The sequence below is a fragment of the Peromyscus californicus genome, unplaced genomic scaffold, assembly GCF_007827085.1.
Source record: "Peromyscus californicus insignis strain IS unplaced genomic scaffold, ASM782708v3 Scaffold_2__1_contigs__length_46816999, whole genome shotgun sequence".
NCBI lineage: Eukaryota > Metazoa > Chordata > Mammalia > Rodentia > Cricetidae > Peromyscus > Peromyscus californicus.
In genome coordinates, this window is record NW_026294540.1 from 13,879,968 (window position 1) to 13,896,549 (window position 16,582).

The window sequence follows — 16,582 nt, forward strand, 5'->3', positions numbered from 1 at the left end:
CGGCCTCTTGGTTGTAGGCCATCACCACAGAGGGCAAATACTGGAAGAGTCGCATTGAGATTGTGATTCGGGAGTACCACAAGTGGAGGACCTACTTCAAGAAAAGGGTATATGTTGGCAAGCGCTCCCCAAAGAGTGTGTTCTGGAAGCTCTGGGGCAGGGGTTGGGTAGGCCAGAGATGGAACAGTATTCAGAATGTGGCCTGAGGCCCTGGGCTCCACAGCTGCCCCAGCAGTCACGGAGCATGATGTGGGAATACTGTACCCAACACCAAGCAGTGGCTGTGCTTTCCTCAGCCATGAAGAGGGCTGTTTCCTCCTTCGGGCCCCATTCACGGGATGGCAGCCAGCGGGATCCCACTCCCCAACTCCCCGCTTCCCATATAGCTCCCTGGCATCCACGGAGGCGAAGCTAGGGCACCCGGGTTCCTGGTGGCCGCCTCACTTGCCCCCTTTGCCCACAGCTGCAGCAACACAAGGATGAGGACCTCTCGAGTCTGGCCCAGGTAAGTGAGCTTGGGAGCCCTGTCTGGACAAGATGTGATTTCTGTACCCCAGTGAGTCCTACAGTAGAAGGCCAGACCCACAGCAGCTCCTTCTCCCGTGGAGGTCCTGCAGGAAGCAGGCACACTCTGCTGGGTAGGCTAAGGGAGTAGCTCTGAATGCCTCCACCCTCTCGCCTCTGTGACGAAGCAACCCTTTAATGAGTGCCAGGACGGAGGATAATAAATCCAAGCCTCTTGACTCTTCTTTCCCTCCTGGCCAGGATGATGACATGCTCTATTGGCACAAACATGGAGATGGTTGGAAAACCCCAGTCCCCATGGAGGAGGACTCACTGCTGGACACAGACATGCTCATGTCAGAATTCAGTGACACCCTCTTCTCCACACTTTCTTCACACCAACCAGTGGCCTGGCCCAACCCGCGGGAAATAGGTACTAGTCTCTGTCCTTGGACAGCTGGCTTGCTTCTCTGGGAAGATTCCTCTAGGCCAGGCTTTCTTTAGGGCACCTCTGAGCTTGGTACTTATTTAGGCTAGCAAGGGAAAAGAGAAGGCTTACCCAAGCCCCTTGTCTGAGGTCCTGTGCAGGTGCATGAAAGACTGGAGGTGGAGCCTGGCAGGCGTGGCCATTCTTCTCTTAGTCCCACCATGAGAAAGCAGCAGCTCTGATCGGAACCCGTTCAATGTTTCTGATACTGTTCTCGTAGTGTGGGATGTGTCCGATGAGTACTACACTCATGACGTCCCTCCTGGAAGCCTTCAGTCCTCCAGGTCCTCAGGGCAGGGCCGCAGCTGAAAACCGAGCAGGGGCAGAGGCTGTGGGGATGTAGAGTGGGGTGCAAGGTTGGGACTGCTCGTAGCTCCCAGCTTCATGATGATCCTACTCTGCCTGTCTTTCCTGGCTTCTGAGATCGGTGAGGACATGGCTATCGAAGAATGGCCACAAACCCCCAAGAATGGAGAAATGCTGGTCAGCTTCCTGTAGGAAGTTCTTGGAAGATTCTAGAATGGGTAGGGTCGGGGGGATCTGTTCCAAAAGTAGTTGTATATTTTCCTTTGACCTTAGTTGAGGTAAAATGATTCTCCTCTCTCACTTGTAACTCTTGCAGCACATTTGGGAAATGCAGACATGATCCAGCCAGGCCTGATCCCTTTGCAACCCAACCTGGACTTCATGGACACCTTTGAACCTTTCCAGGGTGAGGGCAGAGGGGACACGATACTTGGATCTCCCTTGCCCATCCCACATCAGACTGGTGCCCCTGGTAGAGAGGACGGTTGGAGATGGGTGTAAAGGAAAGGCTTAGAATTTTTCAAAACTGAAATTTTTTTCATAACAACTGCCAAGCCTGGGGAGGTTTCCTGGGGCACTGGAAGGAAGTTGGCCAGCATTCTGAGTGCTTTCTTCCTGCTGGGAGCAGGCGCTCCGCCGTGACTGTGAGCAGCTCCTGCTCTGGACAGCAGAGGGCGCTGTGACACAGCCACTTCCCTGGGAAGTGCCCGAGGTTGTTAGGTCGGCAGCAGAGGGCGCTGTGACACAGCCACTTCCCTGGGAAGTGCCCGAGGTTGTTAGGTCAGCTCCCGAGCTCTGCCACTGTCCAGGTCTGAACACTGGTATTTCAAATGGTCCAGTCAGAATCCTCCTTCTATAGAAAAAATCATCTTGTGGGGGGGCGGTGAGGTGGGGTTCAGGCCCCTGGTTATGTGCCATCATTTGCAGAAAACGGTAAGCTCATGGACTTCCAAAGACTCCCATGTTCTTTTTCAGATCTCTTCTCTTCCAGCCGATCCATTTTTGGCTCCATGCTGCCTCCACCTACGTCAGTACCTGCCCCAGATCCCAGCAGCCCACCTTCTCAGGTAGAGGAAGGTGGGGGCTCAGGCATGGCAGGTACAGGGCTGTCGTCAGCTTCACAGCCAGAGCTAGGGTAATGCTGTGACCATGAGTTGACAACACGCTGGGGCCATTGCTGGATCCCTGCTGCATGCATGTGCATGTGCAGAGACGTTATGGGACCCTCTTTGAGCATCTTAACTCCCCACCAGGTGGGAGACTATACCAGCAAAACTGTTTTCCTACCTGAGGTCAAGATCCCACGAAATCTTGTTCAGTCAGCTCTTTTCTTTCTTTTTTTGTGAGGGTGGGGGTTGTTTTGGTTGTGTGTGTGTGTGTGTGTGTGTGTGTGTGTGTTCATTGGTGTTTTGCTTGCATGTATACCTGTGTGAGGATGTCAGAAGCCCTGCAGCTGGAGTTATACAGACAGCTGTGAGCTGCCATGTGGGTGCTGGGAATTGAACCCAGGTCTTCCGGGAGAGCAGCCAGTGTCTTAACTGCTGAGCCCTCTCCCCAGCCCCCAGCCAGCTCTTTTCTAAGACAAGATTAGCTACAGAAGAAAAACATGGATCACTAATAAAAATATGTTGTGTATTGTTTTTACTTTTTATGCAGCAATTAATAAAAGGTAATTACAGGTGTGAGGGCTACAGGATTGAGTAAGGCATAGTTCTCTGCTCTGGTTCAGCTCTCAAGATGGCGCTGCATTCAGTTAGTCACCCAGTAACCTGGCACCTTCCCCACCTAGCTCAGATCGTCATTTCTTCTGTAGAGCCTGAGATCTGCACAGGTGGTTCCTCATAGCCTGTCCACTCAGGAAGAGATAGCCTGACTGGAAATCGATACTTGGAGCTGTCCTGGGAGAACCCCTGAGCAGCTGTGGTCTAGGCTGCTTCTGCTCTGTAACAGAAGATGGCAGGGACCATGGGTAGACCTGGACCAGACTCTAGAAACCAGATATCCCTAGGCGTCTGTGCAGCTTTGTCTGAGCTCTGTGTTATCATTAGTTCCTAATGGAAACAAGACCCCTGCTGACACCCGGGGACACAGATCCATTTCCCTAGCAGACAGTGTGTTGGGTCTGGGAGATAGCCCTTCCATCCCTTGGCCCCTCAGTCCTCATGTCCACAGTTAGTCTTTGTGCTATGTAGTGCTAAGCAGTGAGCGCTGATTATATAGTCATAGCTTTGTTTCTTCCGTCTCTTCCGTCCTCAGGGGAACATCTTGCCAAACCCAGCTCTTCCCACCGTGAGCCTTCCCAACAGCCTCATTGCATCCTCTGCGTCCCCGTCCCTGGACCCCACAGACGGGCAGGCTTGTGAACGCACTTCCCAGACTGTGGACCCGTTTATTCAACCTGCAGACTTTGGTCCCTCTGAGCCACCACTGAGTGTCCCACAGCCCTTCCTTCCTGTCCTCACTATGACCTTGCTTTCTCCTGGCCCTGCCCCGGCACCTGTCCCAACGGCACTGCCCTTGGTTTCTCCTCCTGCCTCTACTCTGAGCCCTTCAGCTCCGCCAGCTTTCCTGCAGCCACAGAAGTTCGCTGGAGTCAGCAAGTCGACCCCTGTAATCACCCACACAGCCTCGGCCACTCTCACCCATGATGCTTCTGCCACCACTTTCAGCCAGAGCCAGGGTCTGGTTATCACAGCACACCACCCAGCCCCCTCGTCATCCCCCTGCGGTCTGGCACTGTCACCTGTACCCCAACCACCCGCTGTGGGACCTCCCCAGCCTCATTTAACGTTTATACACCCCAAACCTGTGTCCTTGACTGGAGTGAGACCCAAGCAACCCCCCAAAATAGTGCCTGCTCCCAAACCCGAGCCTGTGTCCTTGGTGTTGAAGAGTGCCTGCATTGCTCCCGGTGAGTTGGGTTAGGGTCAGAGCCTGCCAGGATGGCCTCGGGCTAATGGTTCCCTCTCGCAATGGCTTTAAATTCGTGACACCTCCCTCCCCGTTTAAATGGAACAGAGCAACGTGGATAATTCAGCATGCAGTCTGTCTTTCCGTTCTGTGCGTTTAAACATTAGTCTAGTCCTGACCTGGGTGTGGTGACACATACCTGTGAACCCAGCGTTTGAGAGGTTGAGGCAGGAAGATTTGGGGTTTGAGTCCCAGGCCAGCCAAGGCTATACAATGAGACCTTGTTTAAAGAAGCTAAACTTGGGCTGGCGAGAAGGCTCAGCAAGTAAAGACACTTGCTGCTAAGCCTGGCGATCTGAGTCCGATCCCCAGGGTCCACGTGGTGAAAGAGGAGAATGGGTTTCCACACGTGTCCTCTGACTTCCACACGTGGACTGTGACACACACACAGCCCCACAAACATACACCACACAGAGTGAACAAAATAGAACCTAAAGTGAATAAAGATGAGAACTCAGCGTGAAAACACGGTTTGAGAATGCATGGTCCTGGGCAGCTCTTCCGAGGGATTATAGTGAGACTCTTTCAAGAAAAAGGAACAAAAATATTTCAGATGCCCTGGGGCTTTGCCTGCCCCTTGCTTCACTAGCCGCATGCTTCACTAGCCGGGTATGGGGTGCCCGGGTGTTCCTGGCCGTCTGCAGCTCAGCACTTTTGACAGTAGCAGCTCCAGGGTCAGCCCCTCACTTTCACCTCTCTTCATCCCCACAGCTGCCTTCTCAGGCCAGCCGCAAAAGGTGATCATGACATCAGCCCCTCTGAAGAGAGAAGGGATTCTGGCGTCGACTGTGTCCCCATCCAACGTGGTCATTGCCTCTGCTGCCATCACCAGGGTAAGGAGAGCCAGCCTAGGCGGGCCTCTGGTGTCCATCCCTCCCTGTGGGGCCTGTTTGTGTGGCTCTCAGCCAGTGTACATGACCACCTTCCTGTGTCTCCACAGGCTTCTGGAGTCACAGAGTTCCTCAGCCACAGCACAAGCAGCCAGCCTACCCCTGTCTCTCGGCTCTTCTCCCCAAGTACAGTGCAAGACTCCCTGGTGAAGGGCGAGCAGGTCCCACTGCATGGGGGTAGTCCCCAGGTCCCTGCCACGGGCTCTAGTAAGTAGTCTCCGTTCTCCTGAGTGGGGCGGTTGGGGCTTCATGGAGGAAGTCAGCAGCATGTTCCAGGTGGGGAGGCCATTCACAGGCTCCCAGAATCAAGCCTGGCCTACAGGACCTTCAGTCTGCACAGGCTGGGGAAATGTTTACTGGGCATCAGGGTAGCTGTAGCCACACCAGCAGGACAGGTACAGGGGGGGTGGCAGGTGTTGACAGCAGGAGCAACCGGCACAGGCAGAAGGCCTGGCTCAGAGCTGCCAGCCCCATCCAAAAGGGACTGCAGATGCTTGTCAGCAGTCCAGAAAACTTGAGCCTGGGGTGGCCGTCGCTCTGAAGCCGGCAGCAGGCTCGTCACACAGTACCGTCTCTCCTAGTCTCTAAACCACTGCAGATCTGTAGCCATTTTCGTATCTCACAGCCGAGGACAGTCAGGACCGTACTGGTTTTGCCTAGTGACTTGCGGAGTCAGAAGGTCGGGCTGGAGGTGCTGCGACATAGAACTCGGGTTCCTTCCGGTGCCGTCCTGGGAAAGGAGCTAGAAACAGTATGCACGTCTTGGGCAAACAGTCGGTCACTATGTCACCTTAATGCCTTCTCTTCTTTGCTAAAACCATGGCTGCTTCTCAGCATCTTACCCAGGAGGACACGATAAGGAAGGGTTTCCAGCTAAGAGGGGTGGACTTGTCCAAGGGCCGGTTTTGAAGAAGGAGACTCTTCAGTCTGGAAAGATAGAGACTGAAGAGACAGGAGTCAAGTTTCTCAAATTATCAGGGACGGGAAGCCGGCCTTCCTGAGGGACTGCAGAATGCGACCTTGAGAGCTCTGCACTGAAGCTGTGTAATCTAGGAGAAAACAGATTAACTGGAAGCATTTGTTAGAACAAAGTGAAACAGGCCAGGGAGGCTCTAAAGGGACCTGGAAATGGTTCCAAGGGACACCAGTGAGTGGGACGTGAGCCCGTGGGGTCACAGCAGTACTCTGGTCTGCTCTGTGTGGGTCAGAAGGTGGTATACTGTTATTTAACGTTTTCAGAGCGAGTGAGAGAAAGAATAGGAAAGTATGTGTAGAACTGAACGAACCAAAATAAAGCAGATGCCAGTGTGCTGAGCATGTGAGCTATTGCCTTACAAACCCGTGAGGACCCCTGGCTGCCCTGAGGTGGCATTTTAGGGACTGGGTTACCAGTTCAGCCCTTCCTCTGAGCAATTGCTGACACCTGGAATGGGGGAGCACTCAGGTCATGTTCCACATCTGACTTGCCTGCCTCAGGGGTTGCCTTGGAAACAAGAAATCCCCTTTGGGATATGGGAAAGGGTTTCTCCAATATTCTCTCTGGGGTAGCCATAAAAGGTTCAAAATGGACTTGCACCAAGTCCCTCTGGTTGGTGAGGACCGCTGTGGGGCCAGGACAGAGAAGCCTCACTTCTTATTTTTCCAGTCCCCTTTCCCAAGGATTTGCCTGTTAAGAGAATTTTTTCCTCAGGCCGAGACTGCCCCAACTCAGGGCACGCCTCTCCCTGCCCATCAGAACAAAGTCCCAGTCCTCAGTCCCCCCAGAACACCTGCTCAGGGAAATCTACAGACCCCAAAAACGTGGCTGCATTAAAGGTATGGCTTATTTCTCTCGGGTCTTGCTTCCCTTGCGGGGATGGGGAGGGAAAGGGGAGCCACAGATCCAGCTGGCGTTGAGAACCCAAGAGCACCAAGAGTAAATTGACCAACCATTTCCCGTCCCACCACAAGCCCATGAAGATTGAGGCCTGCTCAGAGCTCTGAGTGCGCCCCGCGCCCTCCTGACATAGTAGGGTACATGCAACCTTGGCCACACCAGTTGGAAGTAGGACTGTAAGCACTGGGGTGTAGAGAAGCAGCATCGTACGTCTGGCTGCCCGGACAAGAGCACATACTGCTTCCTAGCCCATGAGTCCTGCCCACTCCCTGCTAACTCTTCCTGGAGCTTTTTCAGCCATCTGCCTCTCCTGCATAGATTTCTGGCCCCGGCTTGTCATGTGCCCCAAGACACTAGTCTTTCTCCAGCTACTCAGCGTTACGTTAGGCAGTGAGGAGGGACCCGTGGCTCGCGCAGGCCTGGCCTGTGTCTCAGTGACCAGTTGACCCCCACAGAACCGGCAGAAGCACATCTCGGCTGAGCAGAAAAGGCGTTTTAATATCAGGATGGGCTTTAACACCCTCAACAGTTTGATCTCCAATAATTCCAAGCAGGTAAGTTACCCGTGAGTGGCAAGGTGGTCCGATAGTGCATCTTTGCTGTGTGCCCCTGGCCAGCTAAGTACTGCCACCTCCCCAGACCAGCCATGCCATCACACTGCAGAAGACCATGGAGTACATCACCAAGCTGCAGCAGGAGCGGATGCAGATGCAGGAGGAGGCCCGGAGGCTTCGGGAGGAAATTGAGGAGCTCAATACTACCATCATGTGAGGTTCCACTTGAAGGCCCGCTCCCATGCATTTGTGTGTCTCAAGCAGAGGGGACCCTTGGTGGCCTTTGCTGTCTGTATCGAAGCAGTTTAGCTTCCTGTCCCCCCTCCGTCCTCTGCCATCACCTGCCACAGAGCATCCCTGACGACTGTTGTTTCAGCTCCTGCCAGCAGCTGCTGCCTGCCACAGGAGTCCCTGTCAGCTGCCGCCAGTCAGACCACATGAAGGACATGTTTGAGGAGTACGTGAAAAGCAGGGTCCTGCAGAATTGGAAATTCTGGATTGTATCCTTGGGTTCCTGCTCTTCCACTTCCCCAGTAGACAGTGCTCCCGGGCACCCCTTGAAGAGAGGTTCTCACAGTTGTCAGAGTTCAGGACTAGCAGTGCTGATTTCTGTCTGGGGAGAGAAGGTTCAGGGCGGCCCTAAGGGCTGGGGAGGCCATCCAGGAGGCTGTGCAGGAAGGGGGCGGGGCGGATGGCCTGCTTTACCCTCCAGTCTTTGGCAAACAAAGGCAGCTAGATAACTGAAGAGGAGCAAAGTGAGAAGGGAGGGACCTGACAGCCAGCCCAGTCCCCTCAGTGACAGAGAGGGCGAGCCCTACCTGCCGTGACAGGTGGAAACCAGGGCTTACTGAATTACTGGGGGGCCAGTCCCCGTGTACTGAATTACTGGGGGGCCAGTCCCCGTGTACTGAATTACTGGGGGGCCAGTCCCCGTGTACTGAATTACTGGGGGGCCAACCCCGTGTACTGAATCACTGGGGGGTCAACCCCGTGTGGTGGTATGGTTTGTTTCTTTTCTTGTTGTTACTCTTCAGATTTGTTGGGGGGTTTTAATTATTCTTTTGTGTGTGTGTGCGCGCGCGTGTGCGTGTGTGTGTGCGCACGCGTGTGTGTGCGCGTGCGTGTGTGTGTGTGTGCGTGCGTGCGTGCGTGCGTGTGTGTGTGTGTGTGTGTGTGTGTGTATGTGTGTGTGTATGAGTGCCTGCAGAGTCTGAAGAGGGTGTTGGGTCCCTTGGAGCTGGAGTCATGCTGTTGTGAGCCTCTGGACAGGAGCGCTGCTCAGGGCGATCTTGAACTCCTGAACGTAAATGATCCTCCTGCCTCAGCCTCCCAAGTAGCTATAGGCAGGGTTTGAAACCTGTTCCCTCAGATTTGTCTCTGCCTTTGTGTCCCCTGGTCTTGACTGTCATAATAAAGCATGTCCACTCAGGTGCCAGGACCTGTCTTCTGGCCGAGGCTGTTCTGATCTCAGCCTTCAAGATGGCAGCATTGTTGTTACAGCGGTTCTTGCCTGTCTGCTCTGAGCATCGTCAGCTTGTGTGACAGGTCACCCGTGGCATAGGACAGTCACTGAAAAGAGAAAGCATGGTGAGGGAGCGTGTGTGTACTGGAGAAGCCAAGTTTGTTTGTATTTTGTCGGCTTGTTGGTTTTTGAGGCAGTCTCGATTGTAGTGCGGGCTGGTCCGGAACTCGCTTTGTAGTGCAGTACTGCATACCCTCTTCCTCTTGAGTGGACCACCGTGCCTATCCCTGTATTTATAGTGAGGATGAGACTCGAGGCTCCACATACACTGTCTAGGTAAGAACTCTACCAGTGGTCCTCAGCCTGACTCAAGATGGCCGACAGCAGCCTTGTTCCCTGACTTGCTGTGTCTTACTTTCCGCCATTAGTGGAGCCTGGTGACGTGAGGAATGTGTCCGAACTGCTTCAGTAAAATGACAGACACATTCTTCATTTTCAGGCCAAAGTGGGCACTGTAGGCCTCAGAATCAGGAAAAACATTTCTGTCTCCACTGGGCCCACCCCAGGGTCGTCTGGGAGCTGCAGGAAGCCGCGAGCCTGCAGGCTGCGGACAACACAGTCAGGCCCGGCTCCAGACAGACCCTTTGCTTTTGACTGCTGTGCTCTTCATGTTCCTGTCAGCCGGCGTGGCCTCTGTCCACACAGCTGTCTCCTGGGGCTGACTGACCCGTGGTCTCCTGTTCACCCCTTTGTGTTCACCCCTGTGCCAGGCTAAGGAAACCTGCTTTTCTGCCTCTGTCTACTCAAGGTCAGTCACAGCAGGAACAAACAGTTGAGTCTCAGGGTGGGCACACCTTGCCCAGCAATAACTACTGCACCCGCCCCTTCCTCTCTGATCAGTTCTCTGTGGGCAATTACTTGCTCTTTCTGAGGGAAGTCAGCAGGTAAGCCTGGCCTGCCTGAGCTTTCCTTCTTTTCCTGTGTGCTCTTTAGCCCTCCTCAGTTCACCTTTTCCTTAACCCGAGTCCTGTAGTTCAGCATGATCATCAAGCCACTGTTCGAGTCTTTCAAGGGGATGGTGTCCACCAGCAGCTTGGAGGACTTTCACCGGACGGCGCTTTCCTGGCTGGACCAGCACTGCTCTTTGCCTGTCCTCAGGCCAAGTGAGTGTGAAATAGCAGTGTTTGGGACTTCACACCTCACCTGGGCAGTGCTGAGGAGAGTGTAGACTCCACTGCACACAGCCAGGCCAGAGGCACGAGGACACCGAAGGATCCTACACCAGAAAAGCTGTTGGAGCCGGCGTGGGTCTCTGAGCTCCTGTCAGCAGGCCTGCAGTCTAATCAAATCCAGCTTACATTTATTGAATATTTGCTGTTTGCCGGACTCTGTTTTAGGGGAACTGGGTGTTTTCTTACTTAATTCCGTATTTAGTTCTAAAGCCACAGCCATCTGTTGAGGTTAGAGAGGTTCAGTAGTAGAGCAAGAGCAGCACTCGGGCAGCAGGAACAGCTCAGAGTCCATGGGCTCCGTGCAGCCCCTGCTAGGATCTGCAGAGGCAGCGTGTGAGGCGGGCTCCAGAATGGCCCCCATCACCTTTCCTTGCAGTTGAGCTCTGGCCGCCATCCTTGATGCGTGGGAATCACTACACAGGGATGCAGGTGTGAGGTTTGCATCCTGTCACTCTGATCGATGTCCCAGGCTAACTACGGCCTTCTCTCTCCACAGTGGTACTGAGTACCCTCCGGCAGCTGAGCACCACCACCTCCATCCTGACAGACCCGTCCCAGCTGCCAGAGCAGGCATCAGAGGCTGTTTCCAGGACTGGCAAGAGACTGGGGGAATTGTAAGCGTGGTTGGCATGTGACTGCATGAGATGCCTGAAGACCCCCCCCTTCCTGACATACCACCTCAGGGCCGCCTTTGACTCCAGTGGCCCACTGCCCCTGTCAGGATGCTGTGCTCAGGTCTGAAGCAGGTTTGGGGCCTGCCCACAGCAGTATCCCATCTTGGGAACCCTTGCTGTGACCTCTCACTCAGCGACCTCAATCACCAGTCTCCCCTGCATTTGGGGTGGCCCAGACAAAGGGAAACATGGCTGTTCTGCTCCTGTCCTCCTGGTGGCCTGTTGGGGTCCAGGGCCAGCAAGTGCCAGACAAGGAGACAAAGCCGTTCCTGCAGGTGGGGATCATCCGGGGTCCCTCAGAAGTCCTTTCTTGAGACTTAGAGACTCGGCCCCTGTCACATCGTTGTCTACTTGTGCTCCTCTGGCAACCCCTGCACACTTTCTGGCCTCTGTAGCAGCAGTGAAGTCTCCATCTCTTGCCACCCTGGCAGCAGCTGACCCTCTGGGCTGCTGTTCTGACCTCTGCAGAGAGGAACGCGCCTCCTCCCTGGTGTCTTCTATTGAAGGGAAATCTTCTTCCCAAACCCTGAGCACACATGGAAAACAAAGGCTGTGGAGGCCAGCTGGCCAGGTTACGGCACAGGCCATGCAGAGCTGCTCTTCTGGCTCAGAAACCCTCCGAGCATGTCCCGTCCACTGTGTCTCGGTTCTGCCTGGCATTGCAGTCACCGTGACGTTCCCAGCGTAGCCAGGGACGTGGCCCAGAGCCTCTGAGGCCTGGCCTCACAGCTGAGGCCCTCCCGTGCCTGTTCCCCACCCTCTTCCACTTAGAAGCTGTGGAAGAGGCGCATACACTCCAGGGTCAGTCCCACTCTTGGGTCTAGCGTTCGCAGGTCACACTCCATGATGCTGCTGTCATCCTGGTCATTTTCTCTGAAGTTTGGGAGCTCCAAACCAGGACAGTTCTCAGACCAAAGATGTCATCGTACGAGAGAAGTCTGACCCGTCTTGTGTTAAGAGGAGGAAACAGAAAGCTGATGGCAGCATGCCAGAGTCGGCCCCGGAAGCTAGCTCCAGACTAGATGGCCAAGAGCTGTGCTCAGATTTGGACCAGTGAGTTTGGAGGGTGACCCGTGTCTGAAGGTTCCAGTGCCCCAGTGTGTGTGCTCCAGTTGGTAGAGACAGGGAGAGGTGGGGGAGGGCGCATTGACCCTCACCCTTCTCTTTGCTGCCTCTGAGATGCTGCAGGCAGTGAGGTACTCTCTCCAGCACTCAGGGAGCCCAGTCCAGGGCACCTCCCGGGAAGAATGTGCGTTTTGCCCTGCTGTCACACCTAGAGCAGGCAGCGGGCTTTCTTAGACTGCCCGGCCCCTCCTCACCACGCTGCCTGTCCTGGGGGGACCACGTGAAGAGGGGAGCCCAGGATGTTCCCTGAAGTTGTGACCCACGGAAGCCTGCTGAGACCTGAGGCCTGCCCTGGACTAAGTAGGTGGAGAGAAGGAAAGGGTAGGGGCTGCGGGCTGCGCCGCCATTGATGCGGTGAGTGAGCCCTGACCACACGCTTGCGCCATTGCCTGGTTTCTGTCCTGTCTGGGACAGCTTGGGGGCCCTCCTCAGCCGTCCCCAAAAACGTGTTTACAGGTTGAGGGATGAACACAAGGCACATAGGCTGGACCTTGGACTTTCCACCGGGCACCCGTTCCTTTCCCAAAGACGAGGTGAAATTGTCCTTCAGAAGGCGAAGGGCCACTGTGGTAGGAGGAAACTAAGCCGCTGCTGTGAGGGCGTCGAGAAGCCCAGCCCTTCCTCCTCACGGGCCACGGGCCACGGGCCACAGGCCACACCGTGGCCGTGAGGACTCCTGTTCTCTCCACCCTTGCTGGGGAGAAACCTTGTTTTTCAAACTCCGTGGGTATGAGATTGGCCCTATGCTTCTCTTGCCTACCTCTCCAGTTTGCTGAGTTAATCTCATCTTGTTTCATCAGATGTGTAAGGCTGTTAGATTGTGTGAAACTGGGGGTGAGAGGGGAGAGGGAGGAGAGAGAGAGTGTGTGTGTGTGTGAGTGAGTGTGTGTGTGTGTGTGTGTGTGTGTGTCCGTCCGTCCGTGTCCTGGCAGACTATCAGGTGCGTGTTTTTGTTTTGAGTGACTCCATTTCCCTTTTCTTGGTGCTCACTTTGGCCGTGGCTGTGAGGTCACAATGCTTTAAAATCTCCAGGAATGATTCTGCCTTGGAGATTTTCTTGTTTTAAAATCTTGCCTGATGAACCTGGCCAATCAGAGGGTCCTGGCCTTGACTTCTGTCCTGGACACCAAGGTCAGCATTGGAATAGCCGAGGCCACTCTGCTGGGGGTCTCCACTGGGCGCTGACCACACTGTTGGACCGGGGTTTGTTTACACTTACTTTCACTCCCATTCCTGCCCCCACTCACCAGAAGAAACTTCAAAATGTTAGCACTTTGGAGAAGAAGAATATTGGCCTAAAAGGAGAAACCACAAAGCCACCTGGGAAATCTCTGCAAGGGTTTCTGTGAAATCTTCACAAGGCATCAGCACATGTTCTGTCTGTTCTTTCACTATGAGTGGGCACTGCAGAGGCAGGGTAGCTCCGGCTGAGGGCCTTCCTCCAAGTTAACGGAAGGTTACGCACCAGTAGTCACCCTCAGGAGAGGCCAGCCGTGCTCCGGTGGTCTACCCAGCACAAAGGAAGCACTTCAGCTTCAGGACGTGGTGTTCACACACTGGGTCTTGTAAAAGGCTGGAAGTGGCCGGCGAGCACGAATTCTCGTGTGACCCATCCATGAACCCTGGATCTTGTCTGTGTGCTCAGGACCTCTTACCTCCCTATAACCCCCACAGCGTACATACTTTAAAGATCTGTCCTCCAATCCGTGCTCTGACTAAGAGTGACATCCCTGTAGATTCTTAGAAGACATGGCACCCATTCCCTGGCATAGTCCAGTGGCAGGTGGCATCAGGCCTGCCAGTGGCCAGCAGCCTCTCTTGGGTGTGTTGGCTCCTCTGGCTGCCTGCTGGATCACCTGGCCTCAACTCAGGCCTCGGCTCCATTCTCGTAACTGGTTCTTGTCTTCCTTCCACAGTCAGATCCCTTTCTGTTCATTCTAACCTGGCTCCTCAACGCTCTCAGTCCCGCTACCTGAGGCCTCCTAAGAGAGCCTGAGTGTGTGGGGGGGCCTCTCCTTTTTCTCTCCTGACTGTAGAAATGGCCTCTACCTAGATACCTAGATACTAGGGTACAGTTGAAGCCCACCAGTGTGTATGTATGGAACTTGGTTTTCAGTATCATCTTGTAGTCCTGTTGGCGAGGTGTGTGGACAGTGAGACAGGAGTAGTGAGTCGTCTAGAATGCCAGGGTTGCCGAGAAGTGCAGCCTTGGCCTCAGTCCCCTGATGCCCTGTAGTGTTTCAGAGGACCTGTTCTGGGTCTGTGCATGTCTAAGAAGAAAGGGGCAGTTAGGGTGCCATGGAAGAGCGTGACGCTCAGGGCATGTGTGAGGTGTGTTCCTTTAGCACTCACCTTGGCCAGGAGCTACTTAACAAGTTTTGAGATTGTAGTTTGGTTGGTTTTTGGTTTTTTGAGACAGGGTTTCTCTGTGTAGCTTTGGTGCCTATCCTGGAACGCCATGTAGCCCAGGCTGGCCTCGAACTCAGAGATCTGCCTGCTTCTGCCTCCCGAGTGCTGGGATTAAAGGAGTGCACCACCACCACCCGACCAGGTTTTGTGATCTTAAGTCCCATGTACAGCTGGTGGAAGATACCAGGAGTGTGAGAGAAGCCTTAGGAAACAGCCCCTACCCCTGTGCCTCTTGAGATGTGGATAAGAACAGGTCAGCTCCCAGCTCTTGCTGAGGAATGGGCCTCGCTGTTCACTAGATAGGACTGTCTGCTTGTCAGAGCTTGTAAGACTCAACCTTCTGGAAAGAAAAGGGAACTTTCCACAGTGAATGTTAACGTGTGTGTGCACGCGCACTTGCTCCAGCCTGTGTGTGTGTGCATGTGTGTTTACTTAGTGGAATTTTATTTTTGTGAAATTCCTTTCCGGTTGTTTAGCAGAATTCACCTGTATCTCCATGCCAAACTTTGGTTCCACAGTTATAACCCTAGGCATGGTGAATTTGGAATTCCTTTGGGATTCCTGATCTGGTGTTCTCTAGAGCTGAGATTGTTCAGAGGAGGGAGACACTGACGTTTTATACATTGCCTAGTTTACACCTGTAGGTTAAAAGGTCCCATGGCCTCAGCCAGGCTGTGTCTCTCTTGAGGGAGTCTAGTATCCCACCCCTAGGCACTTTTCACCCGGATCTTCACCCTGTAGAGGGAAAGCGGGCTTGTTTGCCTGCCCTAGTGCCCCGGCTGAAACAACAGGTCCTCCTTCTTCAGGTTCTGCGGGTTTCAGCTTCTGAGCACAGGCTGAGTGTCTGCTGTGTGCTTTGGTGATGGTACAGGGCTGCTTTGAGGAGGCAGCTGCGCCTGGGTTAGGGTGGGGTCCACTTAATTCGGAGCTCCCTGGGACTGCTTCCCTGAGCCTGGTCCTCTTGATGCCCTGCTGCTGACAAGCACGTTTCCACCAGCTGACCCAACACTACAATGCATTTTTAAAACTATATTTGCATCTAAGACAATAAAAAAAAACTTATTTTTTTTTTGAAAGCTTGTTCTGTGTGACCTTCAATGCTGCCCCTCCAGCAGTGGGAGGGATGACGTAAGGAGATCAGAGCCATGTGATGTCCTGGCCGTCCGGCTCTCTGCAGCCTGAGGAGATGAAAATTCAGCCAGGGATGTAGGTAGATGGAGTGGGTAGCAGGAGGATTCTAGAGGTGTGTCCCGGAAGATGATAGTCCTAGAGGCCTGCATGCAGAGAGCTGACGACAACTGGACATGGTGAGTCCTACCTGTGAGCTCTTACACCCAGTGGCACTCTGTGCCCATAATGTACATTACTATTAGCATGGCCTACACTACCAGCAGCTTTAAAAGGGTTCCAAGCCATGCTGATGACCAAGGACACAGTGAATCCCCTTGCTAACTGTTGACCCAGCACCCCAGACAGAATACTGAAACGTTGACCACTAGAGATGACCCTCCGTTCAGTGCTGAGAAGGTTCTGGTCATCTCTGTTTAGACTGGAAGCTTTTCTTTCTCCCCACCAGCCTCCCAAGTTGTTCACCTCAACCTGACTCCTCACACCTGGACAGAGTGGCCAACAAGAGCCAGCCTCTGGGAACTACTGGCTTTTTTCATGAGGTAACGGCCTAGATCTAAATCTGTTTACCTGAAACTCTGTGAGCTAATATACACTCTTATCTTGTCAAAACGCCACACCTCCGAGGGAAAAAAAAAAAAATTCATGACATGAGGCAAGCTGTTGGGTCTTGAGAACTGGAGGCCCTCCAGAGAAAGTGAGTGCTGCATAGGCTCATTAGTTAGCCAGAAGGACCTTGGTTTCCACTGTGCTACAGGAGGGCTGTCTGCTCTGTTCTTTTCAAAGTGTTGAATCCATCTCTATGTGTCTATGGGGGTCTAAAAAAATGCTACAAGAGGCAGAAGTTGGAGAAGGCCAAGCTTGCATGGACTGGAGAGCCAGTCCCAGCAGTTAAGGCAGCAGAGGCTGGGCTGAGGGAGGAGTGTGGTCGGTGTCCCAGAGCCCAGTTCCTAGGTGCGTAGGGA

At 53.9% G+C, this 16,582-nt stretch overlaps 1 protein-coding gene across 2 annotated transcripts in view; it reads left to right on the forward strand.

Annotated features, from left to right (window-relative positions):
- Mlxip (MLX interacting protein) overlaps window positions 1–16,582 on the forward strand; it is a 75,765-nt gene that overhangs the window by 44,732 nt on the left and 14,451 nt on the right. The window contains exons 4-17 of one of the 2 annotated variants that reach the window (XR_008222044.1): window positions 18–107; window positions 464–505; window positions 766–937; window positions 1,614–1,703; window positions 2,273–2,364; window positions 3,554–4,208; window positions 4,979–5,100; window positions 5,208–5,364; window positions 6,848–6,972; window positions 7,489–7,587; window positions 7,673–7,800; window positions 7,964–8,087; window positions 10,083–10,212; window positions 10,778–12,008. Coding sequence is in view for 1 of the 2 variants with exons in the window: in XM_052755386.1 (XP_052611346.1) it covers window positions 18–107; window positions 464–505; window positions 766–937; window positions 1,614–1,703; window positions 2,273–2,364; window positions 3,554–4,208; window positions 4,979–5,100; window positions 5,208–5,364; window positions 6,848–6,972; window positions 7,489–7,587; window positions 7,673–7,800; window positions 7,964–8,087; window positions 10,083–10,212; window positions 10,778–10,899 (2,148 nt within the window). In the remaining variant the exon portion in view is untranslated. Of the gene's footprint in view, window positions 1–17; window positions 108–463; window positions 506–765; window positions 938–1,613; window positions 1,704–2,272; window positions 2,365–3,553; window positions 4,209–4,978; window positions 5,101–5,207; window positions 5,365–6,847; window positions 6,973–7,488; window positions 7,588–7,672; window positions 7,801–7,963; window positions 8,088–10,082; window positions 10,213–10,777; window positions 15,566–16,582 lie in introns of those variants that run through there. The other variant, XM_052755386.1, reaches the window with a different exon arrangement.